Here is an 18,409-nt window from a genome sequence, read left to right as displayed (position 1 = left end):
GCAGTTTTGAATTAAATATATTTTTTTGCCTCTTCTTCTTCAAGAACACCAACACATGAAGAATACCAAAAATCTAAATTTCCAACTTCTTTAATTTTTTACGAAATCACTTCAAATTTCAATAGTAGCATCTCTTAGAGTTAGATATCAAAACTAAATATCTTATAAGCTTGAATTCAACCTAATTCAAAAGACACAATTAAAATTTCTTCATAGTTTCAAAACTTTAACTTCCTTTAATGGTGGAATTTTTGACACAATTTCAAATTACTTGAAATTTTGAATGTAGACCCAAAAAGCACTATTTCAAGTGATTTGGAGTTGCGGAGAAAATTCTACCATTAAAATAGATTAAAGTTTTAAAACTATGAATTTTTTTTAATTGTTGGGTTAGGTTGAATTCGAGCTTAAAAGATATTGAGTTTTGATACCTAATTCGAATGGATGCTACTATTGAAATTTGAGGTGATTTCGTGAAAAATTGAAGAAGTTGGAAATTTGAATTTTTGGTGTTCTTCATGTGTTCTTAAAGAAGAAGTAGCAAAAAAAGTACATTTCATTCAAAACTCCAATAGAAAAGTGTTAAAAATTGTTTAGATGGTTTTGCAAAATTGGAGTTAAAAAAAATGGCATAGATGAGCGTTTTCTCAAACGGCAATGACATAGATGAGTCAAACTTTTAACAGATGGCATAAATGAGCATTTTCTCAAAGTTAAATGACATATTTGAACCTTTTTCCTTCATGAAATAACACTAATTTCGTATAATTTTCACAGACAAATCACAAAAAGGAAACTTATTTCGAAGTTGTTCAGGTAGCTCAACTAGACTGAAAAATTCTTGTGTGGTTCGAAAGAGAAGGGGAGGAAGTGGTGTAGAGATGTAGAGGAATTAGTCAACTCATCAAACTTATCACTATGAAAAAGCTAGATAGCGGGGATGAAAGGTTTGCGATGACTTTATAGTCAAGTAGAATTGCTTTCACATCGATGCCTTAATAGTGGTATGACCTATGAAGATTTCCTTGGTGATGGTCCACTTATGGAGGTTCTTGCTCTTATGTAATTTCGTCAGTCAGTTTCATTTTCATATCGAAGAAAATAGAATTCGAACCCATAATGCAATTTTGTGTTATAACTCATAGCTCAAAGCCCAATTCTTCGATGAAAAGAGTTGCCGACTTAAAATTATCGAAAAAAAAGAAGAAGAAGAACTCGAAAGTTATGTTATTGAGATGAACTAATTTTACGTGAAAGAAATGCATAACGAAAAACTTACAATATTTTAGTGTTTAACAGGTCATGAAGAACATTGGTTGATAAATTAACGTAAACACAATTTGTCAACTTTAATTTCCTAATGGAAGTTTGAAGAATCTTCATCTAATTTGTTTAGAGGGAATTTCTTTTTTCCCAGGTAAACGACTCTAAACGAATGTTCAAAATCCAGCTGGCCAATAAAATATACTTTGTTAAAAAAAACAAATAATTAGTTAAGAGTCCATTCAAATCCTAAACCCCATTATATTTTGTTAATCAATTTTTTTTCTTCAAATGTGATACTTCATAGTGAAAGAGGATAGTTTATTCTTAAAGATATCCTAAATTCGTTGTAATTATATTATATTAAAAGGATGCAATTGTAGAATAGAAGTCTCATTATTAGCTTGCGGAACATAAATTTATTATTAGCTTGCGGAACATAAATTTATGAGCGAAAATTCACTAAAGTTATAATAAATAATATATAATAACCCATAACATTAAAAATTTAACTGATTCAAGGCTAAGAACCTTAAAAATTGAAGTCATATAAAAAGCTAAAATCTAGTTCTGCCTCTTGCAGCAGGAATGAATGAATGTTATACTAACGGTCCGTTCGATCATTATGAAAGAATATTATGTCAATAGAGTACGTTATTCTTATAAGTTATAACTATAGAGAAAAAGCAAAGCTTCGTAGAAAACTTTGCTTCTTATTCTTATGATTATACAGGGAGAAGCAAAGCTTCATAGATAACTTCGCTTCCTCCTTGCCCTTTTTTTTTTCTTTTCTGGCGACTAACTTTTCAAGTGCACGATTTGATAAGCAAGCTATCTTCAACTTAGGAATTAGATTCGGAAGTTGTTTTAGAAATTTAAGTTTAACTCTAAAAATTTATAATACGATTCAAATAAGTCTCGTTCACGAGTATTTGAGTAATTCTTCATGTTGGTTTTACAGAACTTACAACTAAGTAATAAAGTGAATATAAAAGGCACATTGGTTTGACGTTAACTAATTAAAAGGGTACTAATGTTTTTTTTACCTTTATGTATAGAATGTGCAATATGGTGCTTGGACAATACAAAAGTTGCAAAAAATAACCACTTTTTAAATCCTGTCCACAATGTCTCCCTACATTACTCTCCCACTAAAAATCTGATCCCAATTGCAAATTTTCTTGGGAAAGAGAAACAAAAAGAAAAGGGATTTTTGTATTTATGAAGAAAGAAAAAAGCTGCTAGCTAGCCATTCAACTTTTATAGAGTAAATACTTTTTTATTTTTAATTAAAAAATTTGAGTTCGAATTTTAAATATGAAATTTATCTTAATTATAGTGTGTTAACTTTAAATTTAAGATTTTTCAGCGTCAATTCAAATTTAAATATCAATAACTCATAACAGGTGAAGAATTTGATAAAATCTATTGGTCAAAAGAGAAATAAAATATTTAACCTCAAATTTAAGATTTTTCAGCACAAATTCAAATTTGAATATCAATAGCTCACAACAGGTGGGATATCTAATACAATCTGTTGGTCAAAAGATTAACAAAATGTTTAACTCCAAATTTAAGATTTTTCGACGCAATTTCAAATTTGTATATAAATATCTCATAACAGGTGGGAAATCTAATAGAATCTGTTGGTTAAAAAAAATGAATATAATGTTTAACGTCAAATTTAAGATTTTTCACCGTAAATTCAAATTTGAATATAAATATCTCGTAACAGATGGAAAATTTAATAGAATCTGTTTGGTCAAAAGATGAACACTTGCGGTAATATTTAAAATTCAACCACTATTTGAAATAGTAAATTAATTAGTCAAATTGTTTAATTAATTAGGACTTAATTTGCAGCCACTAAATCCTGATGTCGGCCTTTGATGAATAAAAAGTAAATATATACATTACTTTTTAATTTTTTTTATTTTTCATTCCGTGTTGATATTTATATTGAAGTACGATTAATTATGTAGGATTTTTTTCATTCTCTTTTTTCATTCTCAAAATTAAAACATCTGATTAAAAGTAAAGAGATCTCAATTACGCAATTAAAAAGCTACTTTAATTAATCTATTTTTTAACCTTATATGCCTGACAACAAAGTGAGTGCCAACAAGTTATGCCTTTTCCTTTTTAATAACCCAATCAAGATTTAACTTTCCACTAAAAAAAAAGAATATTATGGTTATGATTAATTAATTAAAAATATTGGACTTTTATTAGTTGTAATGACAGAAGAGAGTACTGATTCTAATGGACAGATCTTAATTAACTTTTTTAACGCATAAAATCGCTGGAAGAATAATTCAATAAAGTTGCTGATCAAATAAAATAAATAGTAGATGAGGCACAATTCTCTATGTTTCATCTTTAACTTGTGCTCTAACATAACAAAGAGTAAATTTTGAATTTTTTTTTCCCGATGTTCGATATTATATTCATTTAGAATCCTTATTAATGGTGTGAAATTATAACTTTAATAGTTTTTGACTCAAATTTTATATTTGTATTTAAGAATTTCAAAAAAAAAGTTCGAAACTCATAAAGTATAAACTAAAATTTTTAGCTTCACTTCTATTTACTAGTCCGAATTCACGTTGCTCAAGTTATTAAAGAAGAAAAAATCAGAATTTTTTTATTTATTTTCGAAGCTTAAATTGAGACTTGTTATTATAAATGGAAGGATCCTATTCGTCTTACTACAATTCTTGATTGTAATATAACATACTAGGTAAAACATTATTTATTTTGGAACGGAGTGAGTACAGAATGATAAGACAAAAATATTGAATAATACCACTTAAAACCAAGAATATTGATTTGAAGTTGAATTAAGAAAAAAAATCAGATTTTACACTAATCCTCAAACGAAGAATCTCAAGCACATTTTATTTTTTTTATATATATAAGAAAAAAATAGTAGAAATGCTTGTTAACTCCTTTAAGAATTCAAGATACCTAAACTAACAAGAAATGGTATAACAATAGTCCTCATTATATCAACGAGGGTTGTGTTGGAGTGGTCTCGGATTCGAGTGCCTATGGGTGTGGAGTCACCTTTTGTAGGGAGTACGTTATCTTTTATGTGGGACTTTTCGATGCGAATTCAGATATAATCGGGCTTCAATATGAATACCGAACACCGAATGAAAAATTAAAAAAATTAATCCTCACTATACTAAATGTGATCAATTTGAGACCGTTAATTGCTTTGCTTGAGTGATTCTATAGTATAAGAATTTATTCTATTATCATATCATCTTTATTTGTTATAACAAATAACCTATCTTATTTTCAAGATCACAACTTCCATATTTCAAAGAAAATTACCTAAATTTTATTGCTCGGATTATTTAAAAATGCATTTGAGTGCATGTCGGATCCTTAGAAAAACAATGTATTTTATGAGAATAGCATACAAATGCAACAATATTTTTAAGTAGTCCAAATACAATCTTTTAAATGACTTGATAATATAAATAGCTTTTATATTAACTAATGGTGTATATATATAACTTGAACTTTTTAATTATTTTTTTTAGAATCTTTCTTGAATGACTTTTGAATGGACAGGTGCTTGGATATATGATAATATTCGTTTTAGTAATTCTTCATAACTTTATATTTACATAATGCTTACCAAAAGCCAAAAGGCATCATTTTATTTGGATATCAACTTGTTGACAATACATTAGATGGGAAAAAAATTCTCTTAAGAAAAACACACAACCGTTAGAAGTTGGCATGGCCCAATGACCAAAAATGGTAGGGGGTTAGGGGACTTTTGGACATGACATTTGCATGCATGGTTGACTTAATGTAACTCCAAAGATTCAAATTATCTCTGATTTTTAAGAATAATTGTCTCAAATTATTTATTATTTTAGAAGTTTAAGATAAAATTAATTTTTTTTCTTTAATTCTTAGAAGTAATTGTTCTTGAAGATTACAAATATCTTGATAGAGTAAATATTTAATAAAGAAAGATTATATCTTAAGATATAAACAAGGGTAAAATAGTTTCTAAAATAAATTTTCCTAATTAATATTTTTTTAAGAAGCGTGTGAAAGAGAAATACGACAGATAATTTGAGATGTTACTAAATGAAGGAAGAGACAAAATGGAATTGTGATGTCTTGGGTAGAGACGAGTGATATTTTAGTAGGTAAATTAACACCCCGGGTCATGAAAGAATCTTCATATGCCCCAGAAGTATGAGCAAGCATCGATTTTTAATTTCATTATGACTTGGTCGTTCGGAAGAGCAATTAATTCAATCAGAATAGTGGAATGGAAGGCAGTACTAGAGAAGTACTCCTTCTGTCTCAATTTATGTGGCCTTTTCATTTTTCGAGAGTCAAACAGTTTAAGTTTGATCGGGAATTTGCACATGAAATCTTCAAATTAATTGAAATACAATTTATATATTTTTAAACTACGTAAAAAGTACTATAAGTCATTATAATTGATAATTCAAAATATTTCAAAGATATAAAAAATTACAGTTAAAGATAGACTTATTTGAATCTCAAAATTTAAAAAGTGCCACACAAATTGAGACGAAGGGAGTATTAGATATTGTGCATTGTGGGCAAGGTAAAGTCCTTTTCTAGTTATATTCACATTGAGCTTAATAGTTCAGGACCCTGAACTTGCTATTTTTTATTTGGTGAATATAAGAACTATTATTGATCAAAATTATCCTTCTGAACGTGATATTTTTTTTAATCAAAAAAATAGTGTGAAGAGCCATTAGGATCTAATTGATGGAAGGAAAACAAATTTAAATCATTTTTAGTATAAGCCATAAGGTCCAGACATTTTGGTCCTTTTTCGTATAATATATTGTACAATTAGTGTCTCACTTTATTATGATAACTAAATTTGTTTGTTTTCCTGATGTTTCATCTGGTGTTTCATACTCATATTAGATCCGACTAATTTAAATTCGCGTATAAAATTCATTAAAATGAAAAGTGCTCCCTAGTAGGATTTGTAGAAGGGTGTCTTCTAGATAATGTACATTAGTATATTCTGGTTTTAGAGTTCACATTCATTTTCATAGTGTTACGTTTATATTTGATCCTAAACGTATGCTTCTACATGAACTCATTCTGCAACTATAATATCTTAATAGTCAAGCAGTTTCTTCCTTTTAAAATTATTTTTTCAAATGAAATACTCATCTTATTGTTAATTTTGGTCAAAAATACATCTGATTTTTTTCTTTTTTTGCGAGTTTCACCCCCAATTATCAGTTGTTTCCTTTACTTACGTGAACTATCCCTATCTATAAACAAGAAAAAATTAATTCTAAAATTTATACCAGAATAACTCACCTAATCTTTTGAACCAAACAAATATGCTATACTCAACTATAGTGAAACATTATGGGACCTTGATGTAATTTGTAAGAAAAGGAAGCCCCATTTTGTCAATAAAACTTCTTTTCCCTCCTTTGCAACCAAACCTTTCAAAATAAAAATAAAAATTCAATCAAGAATGTTTTTGAGAATTTTGTGTTGTATAATTAGTTGTGTGAAAGAAGCTTCACTCACACCCCCAATTTGTCAGCCATCCAAAATTGCAGCTGCCACTGCCAGTGTTTACCTTTCCATCACAATCCTTCTCAGCAGATTCCCAAATTTCCTCTTTCCCTTCAAGCCAAGAATCTTTCTCTCTCACAAGATTCTCATAAAAACTTAGGCTTTAAACATGATGCCATTGTTCCATTTCTTTTCTCTATACACCCTTCTTTATCATTCCCACTTTGTCCTCTTCATTTTTAAGCCACCCTTTTCAAATCTTGAAAAATCTCAACAAATTTCTTCTTCTTCTATACATATTTCAGCACCCCTAATCAATGTCTTCTTCAAGTGTCAATCATATATCTCAGCCTTGCATATATGGTAATGTTTTAAGTACTTCAAAGATTAAATCTTTTTGTAATTGAAAGAGTACCCTTTTGAGTATTTTTCATCAAACTTGGTTTAGTTATGTGAAAAAAGGTGGATTTTTCGGTTGATATTTATTGTGGGGGTTTAAGGATTACAAAGATTGAATCTTTTTGCAATTGAAAGAGTACCCTTTTGAGTAATTTTCATGAAGCTTGGACTCTATTTGGATTGACTTTTGCTTTTGACTCATGAGCTAAAAGTCACAAAATAGAAATTCTAATTTATGGCTTATTTTTTACTATTTTATCTTAAAATCAAGTGCTTATAAGTATTTTTTTTTAATTTATCCAAACACTTCAAAAGTGGGTAAAATTATTTTGACTTAAAAGAATTTAAAATAAGCCAATGCAAAGAGGCTTTTGGTTTAGTTATGTGAAAATAAATTTACCTTTTTTTGTGGGGTTTAAGCAGGTCACTTTGTTTCTTCAACTACTGAGAGAAAGTCAAGATTAATGAAATGGCTGAGTAAACTTTTCAAGGGTGGGTCAGGTAATAGGGGACAGCAACCACAGTTTCTTGGAGATGAAAATATGGTTTGGCGAGCTCCAGCCAGATCAATGGTGATTTTTTTTTTTACTCTCTTTTTTTTTACATCTTTTTTTACTTTGATGTTTATGATAGACCCTTTAATGTTCTTGTAACACAGAAAACTGATTGAATGTGTCTCTATTTTATATCTGTAGTGTCAATATATGTTGTTTGAAGTATAGGAAACATAATAATAAAAGAGAGAAGAGGAGAGTAAAGGGTGGATTTTGAGAATTATAGGTTTTCTGCAGCTTGGTATGCACATTATCTCCTTGAAATTCTATGCTGCCTTTAACAAAATAGCTACTTTTTGTGGGAGTTATTTTTGCTTTCTAGGGACAAAAAAGAGTAGTAAAGCTTTTTGAGGTGGTTTTTCTTGTTTGTCTTTTTTTTTTTCTTTTTCTTTTTTCTTTCTGTAAAGAAGTTGGTGTTTTCCATTAACTCAAGTGAACTTCATCTTTTGGATGCTGGATTATTGAGAATAAAGATTGTCTTCATTCATAATCAAAACGTACGATTCCCTGATACATGAGAATGTAGGTAGTTGAGCTGGCTAATAGTTTTGACTAAAATTGTTTTAAGTATAGTCAATGATAAATCCAAGGAGGTGAAAAACTTCTCGAATAGGAGGATGGAAAGAATGCATCTTGTTGGAATTGTATTCCTGGTGAGGATGATGGCTAGCATTTTAAACTTGCTTTTTAACCCGGTGAATCTCTGGAAAATGTGATAGGAGGACTCTTTATCATCTTATATTTATCTTGGTAACGATATGACAGAATGTATAGGTGCACAAAAGTGGTGGATCAACACCAATAGCCAAGCGATGCAACTTTGTGATTCTTATAACCATAAGACTTTGTGATGGACTGCCTGAATTCTAATGCTTCAATTTGTTTCTGTTTCTGATCTAGACCAATAGCTAAATTGGTTTATTGGGAAAAGAATAAGCTCTTCATTAGCCATGCTATTAAAATGCTACTCTGTTTTCTTCAGGGGTATCAATTGAAGTCTCAACTATCCTTTTCTGTTTCTCTTTCTTTCTTTATTTTTGGGAGGGATTTTAGGTGGGGCGTTTGGCCATGAAAATTGTGAGTATTTGAAAAGAGTAGTTTTTGTTTTCAAAGTGAAAAATGATATTTGAAAATTGGACAAGTTGTATTTGACCGAGAATACAAATTGGAATTGTTTTTGAACTTCTTTAAGTAATTTGGAGTGAAAAAAGTGAAAACAACCTTTTGGTATTTTTCAAATTCCTGAAAAATCCGAAATTCAACTTCAAGTTGAACTCCGGAATTTTATGGCCAAACGTGTTTGGTCTGTAGTTCAACTCCAGTAAAAAGTAAGAAAATTTCATGCCTAATGCAGCCTTAGTCTCTTCAAGAAGCTTCTTTATGCCCTTCTGAGTAGGATTTCATATATCCTGAAATGTGAAACAGTATACGAGATTATGCTGTGATAAACATATTTATCTCTATAGTTGACATCCCCTTCTTGTCTAAAGACTTCTCATGGTATGTTTAAGTTTAATTAGCCTTTGCCATTTCGAAGATTGGAAGATGGTGTAATCACTTCGTACCTTCGTGTCTTCAATGTGCCATTTTAGTTACTCTTAACAATAATGCACATCACGTGTGACCTGCAAAGCTGATGATTTTATAAATTAACGTCCTCCTGATTTAATGCCAAAAAGTCATCAACTTTAAGCCATATCGTTACGGTTCTTCCAGAACTATTGCCAACTAGAATTTAAAGAAGCCCTTCTATGTTTCAGCTGTACTAGTTGTACTATGGGAAGGAATTTTTGGTTGACTTCAGAAGTTGATGCTTGAATTCTTCTACTGATTACTCAAGTTAGGCCATTTGCTTTTCATTAACTTTCATCAAATAATTCATGACTACTTCTTTTCTCTCCTAAAATTAACTTATAGTCATATTCCTTTCAATCATACTTATCTCCTTCGATTGAATGTTCTCTCAACACATTTAAAATTTCATCAGGATGATAACTCTAGGACCAATAAGGAGAAAGAGGAGCTAGACCGTGCAATTGCACTCTCTCTTGCTGAAGATTTGAAAAGACCAAAAGGTAATTATATTTTCATTCATGAAATTTTTAAGAATCGTGAAGCTACTCTTGCAATTAGCATTACCATTTCCAAAAACTTTGATTTTACTCATTTGAGGATGAAGATGAAAGGTTTATGTTTCTCAGGATACAGATGGAGGACTGATCAAGATGAAGGTCTAGCAAGATCACTTCAAGATAACTCTAATTCATCCTCATATCCTCCTAAGTATGCTCCTTCATATGCTCCTTGGGAATATAATCCCAATAGTTGCAGGTAATTAGTCTTGTGTTTCCAAGATTGTTGAGATTTCAATTATTATACATTGTCTCATTGTTGTGATATCAAATTATACATTGTCTCAGCTGAAATATAAGTAGTTCTAGTAATTTACGTCTTGAGCTCTTCAATTCGTTCTCATGGAAGTCTTAGTACCTCTTGTATCCGTTGTAATGCTGAAGGAATAAAAGAAACCAAAATATACGTGATTGCTGCTTATTTGTTGTGAATATGTTTACTTTGAAAGTTAAGAAAACCAATGCATTGATGTGTTAGAATGTGTCTGGATTCATTTTAATTTTTATGTGCCTAGGTTAATTTGAAGAGACCAAAAATTGATCAATGTTCGCTTGAAGATGAGACTGTAACATACAACATCCCATTATAAATATGAAAAATTTATCTGATTGTTGGTGTAAATACAAAAAATTCAATTTTAGGACACTGAACAGATGTATGCTTTTAATGTATATGCACACACACACACACTCTTCCTTAGCTTTGAGGTCTTGAAGGAACCATTAGTAAACTACTGCTTGTAAAGTCAAATATCTAGGTAACAAACAGGTTGAGTAGAATTGTGCGCACCCGAAGGGTAGCAGCCGTGGTTCCCTTGTCAACAACAACAACAAAAGAAAAACAGGTTGAGTAGAATATTAACAAAGGGTTTGTTTGTGTGTGCAATGCACTTTTCTTGGTGATTAAAAATAAAGCTAGATTGCTATTTCTCAGAGTAAGAGAGAACTTATGTGCACATAAAAATATTCGCAGAAAATGTAGTGGCTGCCATAAGGAGATCGTCTCTGGCAATTATTTGGGATGCATGGGAACTTTCTTTCATCCGGAATGTTTTCTATGTCGTGCTTGTGGTTTCCCAATTACTGAATACGAGGTACATTCTTGTCCTTGCTGTTGCTTTCATTTTTTCAACACTCAACCCCTTTGCCAAATATGAAACTAAAATACCAATGGATTGTTATTTTCATACAAAATGAATATTATCGGATATTTTGACATGTTAGCTCATTGGTTACGTTGATTCAAGTTTTCTTTGTCAGGGAACAATACATATCATAAGTCATGCTTCAAGGAAATGACTCATCCAAAATGTGAAGTCTGCCATCAATTTGTAAGGACATACTGCTTCTGTATATGACTTTTTTAACTTGGAGTTACTTAATAGAACTCCAAGTTACCGTTCATAGTTCTATTCTGAGGCCATTTTGTGTATTTAAGGCCATGTAGTATCTTTCACGTCCCTCGTGTTATGACCTACAATTCACATTGCAGATCCCAACAAACGGAGCTGGCTTGATTGAGTACAGATGCCACCCATTTTGGTCTCAAAAATATTGCCCTGCACATGAGAATGACGATACCAAACGGTGCTGTAGTTGTGAACGTCTGGAGGTACGAATGTCAACTAAAACTAAACATGTTTGATCATACCTCTCATTCAACTCACTTGCTCGTTTATTGTCTTTATCTTCTTGAAGTCACGGAATGCAAGATATATGCCACTTGGAGATGGACGGAGCTTATGCTTAGAGTGCATGGAATCTGCAATCATGGATACTGGGGACTGCCAGCCACTTTACCATTCCATCAGAGACTATTATGAAGGCATGAACATGAAAATAGATCAGCAAGTTCCTATGCTTCTTGTTGAAAGACATGCCCTTAATGAGGCCATTGAAGGGGAGAAGCATGTATGAATGATCTCTGCCTATAGTTTTTTCTGTCCTTTTCTCTCAGAAGATTACTAACTCGAGAACTCTTTTAGGGTCTCCATCATATGCCTGAAACCAGAGGTCTATGCCTATCAGAAGAGCAGACAGTCACCAGTGTAAGATCTTCAGTCATGAGAAAAATTTTCCATGTTAGACTCGCTTAAACACATCTTCACGATCTTCTAGTGGAACATGTGATAGGTGCCATGACAATTTTTATTAACAATGCAGATACTCAGAAGGCCAAGAGTAGGTGGTCGTGGACTAATAGGAATCAGAACACATCCTCAGAAGCTAATTAGAAGATGTGAAGTTACAGCTATCCTAGTAATATACGGACTCCCAAGGTAACTTCATTGTTTTCGTTGATTCCTTTCAGTTTCTTTTAGCCTCATGGTGAAAATGAAAACCAACGTGGCATGTGGTGCTCCATGCACCCTGAGAAAAAGAAAAGGACAAGAAGAAGACCAGGAAAAAGATCCATATAGGCGATATCAATTGCTTGGTACTTAATTTTATTATTGTTGGTGTGTTTACTACTTTACTTAAGGTTCAATATTCATTAGGAGTGTTTTGGTCTCGTAAGAGATATGGCAGTGGGAAATATAAAGAACTTCTGGTGCTAGATAACCTAAAGTTTTTAAATATTGGATTGAGATAGATTTAAATGGAGCGACATGGACAATGAGGATTCATTTAGTAGACCCCAACTAGCTTGGGACTATGACATAGTTGTTGAGAAAAAAAAAGAAATCTTTTCATGACATGTCTTTAAGATGTGCTTTTACATGTCATCCAGTTATTATCCTTTTATTTGCATGGTTGATCTTATATTTTAAGTGGAAGTAAGTAAGATGTCCTTTGGCATGAATCCACGTTATTATTCGTAGACTTTGAAGCAGAGAGAAGATAAAGTCAATCTACATGTTAATAAGAATGGAACATAAGTACTCCCTCTGTTTCAATTTGTATGTTTGGTTTTGATTTGACACGGAATTTAAGAGAGTATAAAAGACTTTGAAACTTGTGGTCTTAAATAAATATGCGTTGAATTTACCAAAATTCCCTTTAATCTTGTGGTCTTAAACATGTCATGTGGTAAGTTAGAATTAAGAGGTGTCAAAAAAAGGAAAGATACATTTTGTTTGAAACGGACTAAAAAGAAAAGTAAGGCAAATAAACTGAAACAGAGGGAGAACTGTTCTTTGCCTATTCCCCGACCTTTCCTGTGACCATAATACTGTATGGTATGTTTGCACTATCAATTAACAATCAAGATGCTTCCTATAAGATTATGGCAAATTTACCAAATCTTTTCTATATGCAGATTACTTACTGGTGCCATTCTAGCTCATGAATTGATGCATGCCTGGTTACGTCTAAAAGGTAAAATTCGAGACTTTCTTTCAACTTTGTCGGTGTGGAGCGAACTTTCAGAACATGAACAATTTTCAAGAAAAGAAAGATATCTGGATGTTTCATCACCAGAACTTCGTTGTGCTTGCTAAACCTACTTTCTTGTTAAGATTATACAACAACATACCCAATGTAGTCACACAAAGTGGGGTCTGGGGAGGGTAGAGAGTATGCAAACCTTCCTCCTACCTCATAAATAGAGGTTGTTTCCGATAGACCCCCGAATCAAGGAAAAAGAATCTAAAGTAGTCCAGAAAAAGAAGTAATGAAAGTGAAAGCATAACAAAGCAAAATAGTACGATAATCGAAGTACAAGAATTCTTGTTAATATACTTTTGTAATTTGCAGGATATCGTAATCTCACCCCTGAGGTAGAGGAAGGAATCTGCCAAGTGCTTTCACACATGTGGCTTGAAGCAGAGGTAATGCCTGGATCTAGAAATATGCCATCCACATCAACTGCTTCGTCCTCATCTACATGGTCATCATCGAAGAAAGGGGGAAAATCTCAAGCAGAGAGTAAGCTCGGTGAGTTTTTCATGCACCAGATTGTCCATGATGCTTCTCCAGCATATGGTGGAGGATTTAGAGCTGCTTATGCAGCCGTGAATAAGTATGGTTTACGAAGTACATTGGATCACATTCGCTTGACAGGAAGTTTTCCTTTATGATACGTTCGTTGTGACCTCTTTGACCTCGTATGCTCTAAGATGATTTCCTCTCCTGTGTGCCAAGTTAGAGGTTGTTGATGAGGAAAATGAGTTGATCATGCAGAGCTGGTTTAGCTACCCCTATTTTTTCCGGGGTCCTACCGGGGATACTGATGGAAAACAACTTGGAATCCTATAAATAAGTCTACATATTTTTCAATTAAAACGAAATATATAGAAATTCTATCTTGTATTGGAGACTTATCAGTTTAAAAGGCAATAAAGATCAGATATTTGAATGATCCCAGGGACATTCCCTTCTTCATGCAAATATTGTGAATACATTATTTGATCTCCTCATGTTCTTTCGCTTCTGAAAGCATCCTTCGTTCTCAATGCTCGGACATTCATTCAATGCATTCTTTTCTATTATATCCTATGTAGGCTTGTTAAGCATAGGCTACACAAGCAATACACTGAACACTGATCCAATCTCGACTAAAAAAAGAAAAGCAAGTACATTAGTATCTTTCAAATTCAAGATACTTGGCGATAATTTGAGGTGCGTTTTGATAAATAGTTGGTGATAGTTCACATGATAGTTCATATATGAAACTCGCAAAAAAAGAAATACTTCAGGTCAGTGGTGGAGCCACCTTGGGTTTAGGAGGTTCATCCGAACTTTCTTCGGCAGAAAATTATATTATTTATACATGGTTAAAATAATTTTTTATGTATATATAGTAGGTATCGAACCCCATTCTACTAGTTCGTGTGTCTACTTCAGATTTTGAACCCCCTTATTTAAAATCCCGTCTCCGCCAGGTTGGTATGTATTTGACCATTTTCTCTTTCTTAAATTATCCATGAGGATGAAACATAAAATCAAGCAAGAAGAAAATCATGGTGCAAAATGTGAAAGATCCAAGGAAAAACTGTGTATGTAATTCCACACTACGCAAAATCATATTTCTTTCATCAGAGTAATAAAAAAAAAAAAAGCCAAGAAAAGTATTAGTACACCATTTTCAACCTCATCATCACTTGTACTAATATAGATTACAACATTTTATAAGTAACCTATAATATATCTATATACCATTTTTCAGACACCCAAAAATCTTTTTTTTTTTAAATTTAATTAGAACAACATGGTCTCTTGTTATTGTTACCAGAATACTCTCCAACATTAATAGCAGTGCCTTGTCCAGGAATAGCAGCTGCTTCTTGAGCAGCCAGAGCTTTCCTGCTTACAATTTGATAAATGTCCAATAAAATAGTCTGGAACGCTTTCTCAACGTTGTACGCCTCGAGAGCAGATGTCTCGAGGAACGAGAGCCCTTCTTTCTCAACCAATCCCCGAGCATCCTGCTCGGAGATTGATCTGAGGTGGTTCAAATCTGACTTGTTACCAGCCAACATTATGACAATATTCGAGTCCGCGTGGTCCCGCAGCTCACGGAGCCAGCGGGTCACGTTCTCGAATGTTTGCCTTTTAGTTATGTCGTACACTAAAAGTGCACCAACAGCTCCTCTATAATAAGCACTTGTAATTGCTCTATACCTTTCTTGACCTGCAGTGTCCCATATTTGTGCCTTCACTGTCTTGCCTTCTACCTACACCACATAGCGAAAGCATATACAGACAGTACTTATTAGTGTTGGAGTCAGAATTTTCACTATAAAAAACATAACTGAAGCATATATAGATATAAAGATCATTGTCAGAGTCAAAATTTTCACTATAACAAATGCAAGTGAGGCATATATAGAGACATAAACGTCAACATCGAGTCAGAATTTTTTCACTATATAAAATGCAACCGAAGCATATAGAGACATAAAAATCAGTGTTAAGAGTCGAAATTTTCACTATATGAAACACAACCAAGGTATACATAGACATACATATCAGTGTCGGAGTCGGAATTTCCACTATATGAAATACAACCAAAGCATATATAGACATACATATATATAAATGTCGAGATCGGATTTTTACTATAGGAAACACAATCAAATTATATTTAGTCATAAACATCAGTATCGAAGTCAGAATTTTCATTGTTTCAACAGAAGTATATATAGTCATAAACATCATTGTCGAAGTCGGGATTTTCACTAAATAAAACACAACCAAAGCATATATAGACATACAAATCAATGTCGGAGTCCGAATTTCCACTATAGAAAACACAACCGAAGCATATATAGTCATAAATATCAATGTCAAAGTTAGAATTTTCACTATAGAAAACATAACTGAAGCATAAATGACGTACAGATCAGTGTCAGAGTCGAGATTTTAGGTTATAGGAAACACAGCCAAGGCATATGTAGACATAAATTTCAGTGTAGGGGTCGAGATTTTCACTATAGAAAACACAATATATATATATATATATATATATATATATATATATATATATAAGTCAGAATTTTCAGTATGAAAAGTTAAAAACAAAGCAGAAAGAAGCCAACAAATTAATCAAAAGATATAGCATAATCAGTGTGCAATCTACTATTTAAGTTGCGTTTGGAAGAATTCGAGTAACTTTGACACAAGATCAGTACTTTTGCTAAGAAATTTTAATCAATATGTATAAATAATTTATTCAAAATCTAATAAATAAAAGGATTATGATCTGAAATCGACAAACTTAAAATATTAAATCCATCTCAAAATAAAAATTGTAAGGCAAATGAAAAAGAAATGTAACAACATTTACTAATGTGTCACATTTTTCTTTTATTCCATATAAAAAGAATGTCATAATTTTTTTATTTAAAAATAACTATAATATAAACTTTTTATTTTACCGTGAGATGATTCATAGCCATAAAATATCTGATTTATTTTATACTATAAATTCTCTTTTCCCCCTCAAACTACATACCTAATCCAATTACACCACAACATAAATTGAGGCGAAAGGAAATGTAACTATCATCCTTGTCTCCTCTCAAGCTGCCAAACATTAATTATTACTTCCATAAATCGAGATGGAGGAGGCACTTTACCTTCGAAACAACTCAAATTTAAATTAATTGAATCTCAACACATATCGAATATCGAATGAAAATATGAAATGAAAAAAAATCTATGCTTTTTGAAAGTGAAATTTGCAGAAAAAAAGATACAAATAATTACCTGAAGGGTCCTTGTTGCAAATTCAACACCAATGGTGGATTTAGATTCCAAACAAAATTCATTTCGAGTAAATCTAGAAAGTATGTTAGATTTTCCAACACCTGAATCTCCAATCAAAACAATCTTGAATAAATAATCATATTCATGATCCACCTTATATGCCATTTCCACTTCTCTGTATACGTATATCAATATTGACCTATAATCCAAAAAAAATAATTAAAAAAAGATACAAATCTAAATCAAAATAATCATTATTATTAGTCATCATTATATATGGAGCCAATGTAAAGAAAAAAAAAGAAGAAGAAAACTCACCATTAATGGTCAAATTAAAATCTGAGAAATGGGAAAGGGCACTTGGCTTTGGTTAATTAATTAGACATGATTAAAATGTTTTTGCAAATTTGTCTTGAAAATTTTGAAATCACAAAAGAAAAACCGAACAAATAGGAATATGAATGGCTATGCCCAAATTATCAATATCTGGAGTTATATCATTTTTTTTAATAAAAGTATTGTTCGGATCAATTTGAACGTACCTAGATTATTTCACCAAACATGTGTTAGTTGCTTCTATCTACATACAAAATTTAATCAGATGATAAGAAATTATCTAATATTTTTTTATATAGTTATTGAAATTTGTATCATCATATTTTTTATTAATTTCATTGACGGTTGAAAATCATAAAAAAAAAGAAAGATATATGAGAACAATGTTTTTTTCCTTCTTTTGTGAGTTTAACTTTCTGGATTGGCCAATTCTTATTTGAAAAGTTGTAATTTATTAACTGCCAAAGTTTTCTACTCCTGCTCATAGTTTAAAATATTTGTTGTCTTCTTCGATCTTGTCGAAATAGGTTTCTTTCTTCAGCTAGTGAGTCACTCCGATTTGTGTATGACTTGATGATGCTCTAAAATTTGTATCTTGTCTCTAGCTAGTTACTTAATCGTATTTGACTTCTATTACAAATATGTTATTTCTTACTCATTTCTTTCCGTTCACAATTTGTAGTGTAAAGAAATTTTAGAGCTATTAAGTCTTTTAAATGTAACCTATTCACTTTTTATGAAAACTTATCAATAAATTTATCTCTTTTGGATGATCTGCTAATATAAAAAATTTATTTATACTATCAATTGTATAAATTAAACTCTTCCTATTATAAAATAGAGGATAGTGGATGCTCCATTTGTAATGCGGACCACTTAATGAGTTGATGTAAATCCTTTTTCTTCTCTGTGGAAGTTCAGCTATAAATAGCCATCCGTTTTGTGTAATTGACACACACATCAAATAATTCTCTCTTCTCTTTCTATCTTCCTTTCTTGTCTTTTGTTTACTCTTCTAAT

General features: G+C 31.7%; 2 protein-coding genes across 3 annotated transcripts; one reads left to right on the top strand and one right to left on the bottom strand.

Annotated features, from left to right (window-relative positions):
* Nucleotides 1–6,848: 6,848 nt before the first annotated feature.
* LOC129880902 (protein DA1-related 2) lies at nucleotides 6,849–14,211 on the top strand. 2 transcript variants are annotated; one of them, XM_055955143.1, is made up of 12 exons: nucleotides 6,849–7,182; nucleotides 7,642–7,790; nucleotides 9,760–9,847; nucleotides 9,974–10,103; nucleotides 10,878–10,998; nucleotides 11,152–11,235; nucleotides 11,397–11,516; nucleotides 11,603–11,815; nucleotides 11,890–11,985; nucleotides 12,068–12,183; nucleotides 13,164–13,222; nucleotides 13,601–14,211. In XM_055955143.1, the coding sequence occupies exons 1-12, from the start codon at nucleotides 7,137–7,139 to the stop codon at nucleotides 13,921–13,923; spliced, it is 1,545 nt and encodes a 514-aa protein (XP_055811118.1). In that variant the 5' UTR covers nucleotides 6,849–7,136; the 3' UTR covers nucleotides 13,924–14,211. The 2 variants fall into 2 exon arrangements, with proteins under 2 accessions (XP_055811118.1, XP_055811119.1); XM_055955144.1 differs by having other exon boundaries at nucleotides 6,852–7,182; nucleotides 11,890–11,952.
* Nucleotides 14,212–14,861: 650 nt separating this feature from the next.
* LOC129877881 (ras-related protein RABA2b-like) lies at nucleotides 14,862–17,246 on the bottom strand. The gene is made up of 2 exons (XM_055953418.1): nucleotides 17,054–17,246; nucleotides 14,862–15,519 (listed from the first exon to the last, which is right to left on the bottom strand). The coding sequence occupies exons 1-2, from the start codon at nucleotides 17,216–17,218 to the stop codon at nucleotides 15,040–15,042; spliced, it is 645 nt and encodes a 214-aa protein (XP_055809393.1). The 5' UTR covers nucleotides 17,219–17,246; the 3' UTR covers nucleotides 14,862–15,039.
* Nucleotides 17,247–18,409: the final 1,163 nt, after the last annotated feature.

Source organism: Solanum dulcamara, chromosome 2 (assembly GCF_947179165.1).
Source record: "Solanum dulcamara chromosome 2, daSolDulc1.2, whole genome shotgun sequence".
Taxonomy (NCBI): Eukaryota; Viridiplantae; Streptophyta; class Magnoliopsida; order Solanales; family Solanaceae; genus Solanum; species Solanum dulcamara.
This window is presented reverse-complemented; position numbering and strand designations above follow the sequence as displayed.

Bases quoted from the DNA above. Each gene is read 5' to 3' on its own strand.
- LOC129877881 (XM_055953418.1), bottom strand. From the start codon at position 17,218: ATGGCATATAAGGTGGATCATGAATATGATTATTTATTCAAGATTGTT. The intron at 15,520-17,053 runs GTAATTATTTGT...TATGTGGTGTAG, and splicing joins TTGCAACAAGGACCCTTCAG to GTAGAAGGCAAGACAGTGAA.
- LOC129880902 (XM_055955143.1), top strand. From the start codon at position 7,137: ATGTCTTCTTCAAGTGTCAATCATATATCTCAGCCTTGCATATATG. The intron at 11,816-11,889 runs GTATGAATGATC...GAACTCTTTTAG, and splicing joins CCATTGAAGGGGAGAAGCAT to GGTCTCCATCATATGCCTGA. The intron at 11,986-12,067 runs GTTAGACTCGCT...TTAACAATGCAG, and splicing joins TCATGAGAAAAATTTTCCAT to ATACTCAGAAGGCCAAGAGT.